Here is a 9,546-nt window from a genome sequence, read left to right as displayed (position 1 = left end):
CAAAGGTTATCTGCAAGAGATCGCCATTCTAGATAATAGGAAAAATTTTGTATTTGTACATTTTAATTTCTTACAAACATACAAACCTTGTCAAGACAATAAGGAACCCAAAAAAAAAAAATTGTCCCATTAGGTGCAGACGTTCTGAAGTTATGCGCGTACATACATTTTGGTGATTCATTTATATATAACTCTTTGTATCTTGTAAGATAGTTGTATTCTAATAACTAAATCGATAATAACAAAACTTTAAAAATACAAATTTTACATTGAAACTATAACATAAAATAACATAATTCTCTTAGACGATCAAAACATATACAGTGTAATATACAAACGAGAGGCGTCAAAATAAACCACATACACTAAATACCATTTGTAAGATATACACAAATATTGTCCTCGTTCTCATTGACAAAAAAAAACCGACTTCTAAAACTATTACGTTACTAGCCGACCCTTGCCCATTTTTAATTATTTTTGTGACAAATATACAGTAAAGTTTTCGTCTCGCTCGTATTTCTCCGAGTTGATTTACATATACTATTATTTTTTACCGAATTTTTTGTTCAATAACAATATAATATAAAATACAGATTTTGCTCAAATTTAAATGGTACCCTCACAAACTTGTGCGGAAATTGGAACCGAACTTGTACTCCCACTATAACTCCAAATAAAGCAAAGTTTAAATACTCTGATATTGTCAAATCCGCAAGGGAGCCATTTCAAGAATAACATAACATTACAACTTATGAATACAAAAAGAATTATCAAAATCGGTACACTCAGTAAAAAGTTATACACATACACAAAGAAATACAATCGAATTGAGAACTGAAACCGCCAAATATTTTTAAGTTCTGTTGTAAAGCTATCTCGTGTAAGCTACTGATTCTATTTGACTGAAGTTTTGTATGTAACTTACAAATGGTATAGGGTTGTCCAAAGAATTTTTCAAGTGGATATTCACTATATATATAGATAGATATCTACTCACTCGCTGTCAGATTCAACTTTTTTCTTCCTCTTGCCTTTCGGATGTGACTTGTACATGTGCTTCCTTAAATCTTTCAATTTAAGATATTTACACGGACACTGCTTGCAGAGAAACTTGAAGTCCTCGGGGTTACCGTGGTTTCTTATTTCGTGTCTGTCTCTGATGGCTTCGGATATAAAGCAACGGTGACAGGTCGAGCATTCGAAGGGCTTGGAATTGTTGTGTGACTGGAAAGAAATTAAATTTGTATTTGTAGAAATATTTCTTTCTGGTATAGACGTTTGTTCTTGTGGGTCTCCCCACCGTGCCTCAGAGAGTACTTTGAGCCGTCAGATCCGGTAGTTATCATGTACACATGATAGCAATTGTTACTCATTATAGCATAAGCCTTTTCACAGAGCCCTTGTCTATGGAAAAAATATTAGTAACATAAAATAAACTTAATCATCACATAAACGCCACACTGCTCAGAGGCCTCGTCTGCATATATGTTTCAGAGCTTTATTCACGGCGAGATTGCGGATTACCAATCTAACAGTAAAAATCACAGCGAATGGGATACATATAGTCAGTAATAACTTTAAATATTACGAAGAGTACGGTTGGAGTCTAGTGGCAGGCTGTTAACATAGGCTTTATTAACTTCCAGTGTCTACTTACCACTTTCACATGTCTCTTTAGACTTGAGTTTGTACCAAAGCTAGTGTTGCATATCTCACAATGGTACGGTCTCTCGTTGCGGTGAGTGCGCTCGTGAACCTTAAGACACGGAAAAGATAAGTTATTAGAAATTTGTACGATTTTATTTTTGTGTTACTGGATCGAACCTGCATCTCCGACTGACCGTGTCGGTGCTCTAGCCAATTAAGCTATGGAACGATGTAGCCGCTAGATCGAAATTTTTGATATGATGATTTTATATTCGGTCTAAGCGACCGTAGCGCCGTCTATAGTGAGTTCTTTGCAGAAACCCATAACGATTCAGTTTAAAGTTTCATATTACAATGAAAACCTTTGGCAGGAGACGACACCATGCTATTTTTAATTTGTACGACTTTATTTTTGTGTTTCCCACACATTCTAAACATTTTTTAATATCATATCAAAAATCGACCGTTCCAGCTATTAGAATTAGCTATTAGTTCCAGTTATTAGAAGTTGTGTCTCTGTCACTTCGATCGCGATTTCTACTTGCAAGCAGTGAAATTTTTCAAGTTTAAGGTTTCCTAGTCTTTTCAAAATTGTCAGTACAATATTTCCTGTTCAGGGACGAATTTAGGGGTTTCCCCACAACAGAGACTTCGGAAAAAAAATCGTTCAAATTCCGAAGAGTAAGTTTTTTGTTTTAGTACTTTTTACAAACATGATTATATTGTCCATAAATATATATATATAAGAAAACGATCATAAAATCCGACCCTGTCTCTTATACCCTCGTGAAAAATAATAATACCAAGTAGTATTATAAAAATTATCACATTATACCTGTAAGCTGTAGGACTCGAAGAATCCCTTCGCGCAGTAGGTACACCTGAATGTGGCCCCCCTCAGCACACGTTCGTGGGTCTTCATGTGAACATTCAGTAAGGCAGCCGAACCAAACTTCTTGGGGCATTGGGCGCACGCGTGGGTTTTCTCCTGGAAATTATTATATCAGCTATTATTACATCAATTTGTGACAATGTGACAACGCGTTGGCGCAGCGGTCACAGCACTGTATGTCGCGCTAGTGGTCGCCGGTTCGATCCCCGCACATGACAAACATATGTACTGGCCATAAGGATCTTTGTCTTGGTCTGGGCATGTGCTTGTGTTTTGTGTTTCCAGACCCCCGACACAGGAGATAAGAAAATCCAACTGGGGGCCGTTAAGTGTCAAGTGTTTATTTATTATTTTTTATTAATTAATTAGTTTAGTGATGCTGTATTTTATGCAAGATATTGCCAATTTTATTTTAAAACAGAGTCTTTCTTTTCAAACAGTAACTGAGGAGTTTCTTGCCAATAAACGAGAGTTAGAGATTGAAGCTACCACCAATTCGGAATGTAGATTCTGCAGAGAAGAATCTCCAAGAAACTGCGCAATCACTCTTTAAAAATGAATAAATAATAATAAACTAATTAACTGAGGTAGGGCACAGCAGGAATTCCCTGCTCCAAATATGGAGCAGCCCGACTGGGGTAGTACCACGACCTTACAGAAGATCACAGCTAAATAATACTGTTTTCAAACAGTATTGTGTTCCTGTTGGTGAGTAAGGTGACCAGAGCTCCTGGGGGGAGGATTGGGGATTGGGTCGGCAACGCGCTTGCGATGCTTCTGGTGTTGCAGGCGTCTATAAGCTACGGTAATCTCTTACCATCAGGTGAGCCGTGCGCTTGTTTGCCGACCTAGTGATATAAAAAAAAAACATACTTACCAAATGAGTATCCCTATGCTTAGCAAGCGAATGTGGATGCTTGAATCTCTTAGGGCAATCGCTGCACTGGTAACCGGATTCGCTTGTATGTGTGGCTAGGTGAGCTCTCAGAGCCATCCAGCCTAGTACAGTCTTGCCACATATCTTACACTCTCTGGCGCGTGTCGGGTGATACCTGGAAAAAATATTAATAAATTACGATTAGAAAATGTTTTGCTAGCAGCTTGATATCTTTTATACTACGGAGGATGGGCTTCTTAGCCTATCTTCATTTTTTTCTACATAACTAGGTCGGCAAACAAGCGTACGGCTCACCTGATGGTAAGCGATTACCGTAGCCTATAGACACTGCAACACCAGAAACATCGCAAGCGCGTTGCCGACCTCAATCCTCATATCCTCAATTTCCCCAGGAGCTCTGGACACCTTACTCACCAACAGGAACACGACACTGCTTGAAAGCTGTATTATTCAGCTGTGATCTTCTGTAAGGCCGAGGTACTACCCCAGTCGGGCTGCTCCATATTTTGAGCAGGAAATTTGCTGCTATGCCCTACCTCAGTTAAGTTTTCGGCGATATTCATAAATTTTGGAGCTTTGAGAAAAGTGAACATAGCTGCGAGATATGTACGATTTTATTTTTGTGCTAATGTGTGGGACATTAGGAATTCTAAAGATTTTTGAATATCGTATCAAAAATTGACCGCTCCAGCGGGGTTCGAACCCGCGTCTCTGACTGACCGTGTCGGCGCTCTAGCCAATTAAGCTATGGAACGATGTACCCGCTAGATCGAAATTTTTGATATGATGATTTTTATATTCGGTTTAAGCGAACCACACACATCGTAACTTTAACGTGAACGCGTAAGTTTAAATAATCCTTACGTTTTCTATCATCTTCCAATTTATGCGAAACTTTCTTAATTTTTCAGTCCATAAGAACCTTCTACAAAGCATTTAGAAAACTTTAAAAAAAAATATAATTTGGTTGTATCGTTCTCGAATTATGCGCTTACCGTAAAATCAAAATCAAAATAAAGGTCGAAAATGACTTAATTCAGCTTTAAAAACAATTTTGAATAGTTATTTTACAAATATATTTAAAAGCGAAACTACCATTTGGAATGTATATTCTACAGGGAGGAATCCGCAATTTACTTTTAATTATTTAGATCTAAATGTCACTTCGACAAAATATAAAATGATACTCTACGCGAATTTCACTCATCATTACAGCCCATACAGTCCACTGCTGGACATAGGCCTCCACGAGTTTACGCCAAAAATAACGTATAACGTATATAACTCATGTGTTTTGCCCATAGTCACCACGCTGGGCAGGCGGGTCGGTGACCGCAGGGCTGGCTTTGTCGCACCGAAGACGCTGCTGCCCGTCTTCGGCCTGTGTATTACAAAGCCAGCAGTTGGATGGTTATCCCGCCACCGGTCGGCTTTTTAAGTTCCAAGGTGGTAGCGGAACTGTGTTATCCCTTAGTCGCCTCATACGACACCCACGGGAAGAGAGGGGGTGGCTATATTCTTTACTACCGTAGCCACACAGAATTTCACTCACTATAATAAAAAACTTATACTATTTAAAAACTTATTATTATATTTTATATATATATAGTTGTTTCGATATCCACGATAAAATCCGAAAAAGTTATTTAATTACAAAGAAACTAGCTAACCCCGCAAACGTTGTTTGGCCATATTTGTTTATTTCCCCCTCTATTATAACTTAGGGGTATGAAAAATAGATGTTGGCCGATTCTCAGACCTACCTACCCGATATGCACACAAAATTTCATAAAAATCGGTCCAGCCGTTTCGGAGAAATATGATAACTAACATTGTGACACGAGATTTTTTTTATACATAATATTGATACTTCCGCTGCAGTATGTAGAATCAAAAAGTAACCATCGTTTTCAAGAGGAAATCAATGCAGACGACACTATAACATTAGTTCGTTCTTAAAAACGCTACAGTGCTTGTTTATTTTGTATATTTGTTTAGGATGTTTGTCCGCTCAACAACGGGGCTTTAGACAAACATTGTAGGATTTGAAATCCTATTTCATTTAACGTAAGGATCAAATTAGTTTGTATGTACTATATCCTTGGGGGTCTTTTATGGATATAACACCTTACAGTTATATAATTAAGGCGGACAATTGTGTGTGAAATTTTATTGATTTTGTATTCAAGTGTTTTATGTGTATGTATGTGTAGTTATATATAAAAACTTATTATTAGTAATTCGAGATGATACATTTTTATTCAACACTAGCTGTGCCCGCGACTTCGTTCGCGTGGAATTTAACAAAAGTTATTTTTCAGTTCACAGAGTTATAAATAAATTTCTAAAATAAGAATAGCTTAAGTTAGTCCTTATTATATCAGCTATCTGCCAACGAAAGTCCCGTGAAAATCGGTCCAGCCGTTTCAGAAATTAGCCGGAACAAACAGACAGACGGTCAGAAAAAAATTGTAAAAAATGTTATTTTGGTATATGTATCATGTATAGATCCATATGCATTTAGTAAAAAGCTGTTATTTTATTATTACAAACTGACACTCCAATTTTATTTATTTGTATGGACTAGACGACCCGACATTATCTTGCAAACTGTCAAACTGTAAAGTTTAATTACCTAATTGTTGTGTTTACAGAAATTATACAAATGTTCTGGTAAATTTTCTTAACTCTTTCTTTCGTAAGAACCTTAATAACATATAAATATACTAGCTGACCTGGCGAACTTTGTACCGCCTTCTTTATTTTTTTCTTAAATATAATAATTAATATATCAAAATAAAATATAGCCTATCTTTCAAGTTGGATCGAACTGCACATAGTGTGCGAATTTTATTATAATCGGTTAAGTGGTTTAGGAGTCCATTGAGGACAAACGTTGTGACACGAGATTTATATATATTAAGATTTAAATTTACGGGTTTTATTTTTTCAACAGTTCGTATGACAATATCTATTTATTGAGTTCGTCAAACAAAACAACCTACCTTTGTCTGTGGTTCTTCAGACTAGCCTTAGAGTTGAACACCTTATCGCACTCTTTACAACTGAACTTCCTCCCCGGAGTATCCTCCGTCACCTCACTCTGGTTCATACGCTCCACGACTCTTGCTTCCTTCTTCATACTCTTCCTCATCTCTTTCTCCTTTTGTAACTCCAGTCTCTTTTCATTCGTCAGACCGAATGAGTGCCACTTTGCGTGTATTAAGAATCGTTTTGGGTGATTAAAATATAGATTGCAGTGCGGGCATTCGAAATATGCTCCTTCCACTGACGCTCCTGAAATATAATTGTATTTAAATTAAATTATTATTAACCACTCACACACAACGGCCCCCGCTAGGATTAAATTCAATGTGGGGGGTCCGGAAACACACAATACACAAGCATCAAACATCCAAACCAAGGCAAACATCTGTATGGCTAATACAAAAGTTTTCCATGTGCAGGGATTGGACCCGCTAACACTTATGAAACGAAAAACCAGCTTGAATTTACTTTGACAACTAATAAAATGAGAACATTCTAAACATAGTCTAAATCAATTAAATACACAGTAGTTTTTGAGTTATGTCTAACAAGACATAACTCAAAAACTACTTGTCAGATCCCGATCAAATTTAAATGGGACCACATGACAAGTAACTGCTTTCGATTACAAAAAGGGTCACCAAAATCGGTGCAGCCAGTAAAAAGTTATGAGGTGACACACATAAAAGAATAGATTTGAATTGAGAACCTCTTATTATTTTGAAGTTGGTTAATAAATAAAGAAAATTAGTAATATGTTGTATTTGGCATGTACATTTTTTTTCTTTTTTTATTCAAATTCACCACCATCATCACTTCAGCCTATTGCAGTCCACAGCTGAACATAGGCCACAAGTTCGCGCCAAAAATAACGTGTGAACTCATGAGTGTTGCCCATAGTCACCACACTGTTTGTACATGGAAGACATATGAGAAAAAAATATTATTTGGACCGTTATCAACGCAAATGGCACCCAAAACAATGATTAGAAGAATTTTTGTCTGTGTGTTTGTGCCCTCCAATCTCAGAAATGGCTTATCCGATTTAAATGTGGTTTTTACTAATATATTATGGCAAGCCTAGAACATTTAGTGTTTGTTTCATGTCAATCAGTTCATAAATAAAAAAGTTATGCCAATTTAAAGAATCACATTGAACATGTGAAGTCACTATTCCACGCGGACGAAGTCACGAGCACAGCTGGTATAAAGTTACTGTTATACTATCAATAAGAAAACTTAGTATAGATTATATAAGTTTTAATTTAAATGAATCATATTTTAAGCATATCTTACCATTTCTAATAACTTCTTTGGCGACATTTATACTATTTTCCGAGTCGATAACATCATTATTTGCTACGTCCTCATTCTGAACACCGAATATGTCTCTGTGAAACGGATTTAGATATTCCATATCGACTATACTCGGAAAGATTTCTACTTTGATAACGACCGAGTTATCTATTTGAACGTCATTTTCTGGTTTCAAAGTTATTTCTTTTATTGGAGGCTTTATATCACAGTCTGATGAATCTTCACTATTGCTCTGGGAAGCGTTATCGTTGTTCGTAATTTCATTAGTTTCTGATGTTCTGTTATCCTTATTCTCATCATCGTTTTTGGGAACATCATCATCTACATCATCACTTATATTGGTACTTTCTTGACTTGTTTCATTGTTAGAGCATTCTGAAGGTGACGGTGTGTTTGGTTTGCTGTCCATTTGATTACTATTTGAAACGATTTCCGGTTCTTTTGAGTTTGATTTATTTTTGTTAGAAGCATCAGTGTCCATTGAATCGTCTTGGCTATAATAGTCAGTTTTTCTTGCATTTGACGAATGAGATAGTATGTTTTCTATCATTTTAACTGTATTTTCCAGGCTTCGTCGTCTTGAATCTTGATCTTTTAAAAATCGGTTACCGATATCTGAACTTGGAAAATGGTAATTGGTGGTCAAATTCTGTTCTACATTTTGAGGTTTGGAAACACTGAGATTGTCAGGATAGTTACGTTCAGTGCTCTTTGGAGGTGTAGGGTCTCTCTGTTCTTGGTACGTAGTAGGTGGTTTTTGAAGGACTGTGTTATATTTTTGTATTTTTGTGCTTAAATCCTGACTACCCGCATTCCTTCCATTTTCATTCTTATCACTTGACAAATTGAACTCCGTACTGACTGTGCTCTGATATGGACTGGAATATATTTTCTGAGATTTATTACTTAAATCTAAATTTTGTTCATAATAAGGATGTGGTGACACTATATCTTTATCTAATTCCGGTGTGACATCCATTTTATGTACCTCTGGCTTTGTTTTTGCATTTAAATGTAAGTTGTAATCAGCGTATTGTCTAAAATGAGGCTTGAAGCTCGGATAATTCCCATCCATGCCCATTTGTTTATGAAAAGCTTTCGTTTGCACCTGTGGTATGGACAAATTTTTGTTCAAATTAAGATCTTTATGATCGCTAAGGGTTTCGGGCTTACCGTACTGGTAACCAAGCATGTGCTGATCGCTGTGCATATTCAAGTTCATCGGTAACATGTTACTTGGCCAACTATTGTGCATAGGATTGGGTACGTTGCTGGGCTGGAATCCAATAGGATGAAAGTTCTGATAGTGACTCAAATTAGCGTTCATGTTAAGTCCATAGGTTCCGTAATCTGGTATATTAAAATGTGGTGATGACTGCGGCACTGGATGGGATATTTTAGCTAAATTATTATCAATGTTCATTCTTTCATTTATCGATGTCATATTTTGAGCGTTTACATTCATAGGAACATCGCTTCCAAACTGTCCCGTATTATGCAACATTGTTGTACACTCACTTAATCTACTTATTAAAGTTTAAAGTATTTAGAAACACACGAAAACACTAAATAAACGCCATGTTCGATATCCATTTTGACATTTTCTTGTACACTCAATACTACAAAAATTATTTTTGATATGGGAACGCCTGAACTACGGTATAGGTTTACCCGGGTAATAAAAGAAGTCCGCTTTGCGTTAACGTGTATATTCCTTACTCTTTCTAACAGAGATGTAAAT

At 36.4% G+C, this 9,546-nt stretch overlaps 1 protein-coding gene across 1 annotated transcript; it reads right to left on the bottom strand.

The window, feature by feature from the left end:
- Positions 1–996: 996 nt before the first annotated feature.
- Positions 997–9,486, bottom strand: LOC123668067 (zinc finger and BTB domain-containing protein 41-like). Its single transcript, XM_045601860.1, has 6 exons — positions 7,785–9,486; positions 6,446–6,737; positions 3,420–3,594; positions 2,486–2,638; positions 1,661–1,759; positions 997–1,227 (listed from the first exon to the last, which is right to left on the bottom strand). Exons 1-6 carry the CDS (start codon positions 9,307–9,309, stop codon positions 997–999), a joined length of 2,475 nt encoding a protein of 824 aa, XP_045457816.1. The 5' UTR covers positions 9,310–9,486.
- Positions 9,487–9,546: the final 60 nt, after the last annotated feature.

The sequence above is a fragment of the Melitaea cinxia genome, chromosome 30, assembly GCF_905220565.1.
Source record: "Melitaea cinxia chromosome 30, ilMelCinx1.1, whole genome shotgun sequence".
Taxonomy (NCBI): domain Eukaryota; kingdom Metazoa; phylum Arthropoda; class Insecta; order Lepidoptera; family Nymphalidae; genus Melitaea; species Melitaea cinxia.
Note: the sequence above shows the minus strand (reverse complement) of the source record. Positions and strands in the feature narration are given on the sequence as shown.

Coding starts and splice junctions, on each gene's coding strand:
- LOC123668067 (XM_045601860.1), bottom strand. CDS start 9,309: ATGTTGCATAATACGGGACAGTTTGGAAGCGATGTTCCTATGAATGTA. Junction 3,595..6,445: donor CTGAAGAACCACAGACAAAG/GTAGGTTGTTTT, acceptor TATTTTTTCCAG/GTATCACCCGACACGCGCCA. Junction 1,228..1,660: donor TAAAGAGACATGTGAAAGTG/GTAAGTAGACAC, acceptor ATTTCTTTCCAG/TCACACAACAATTCCAAGCC.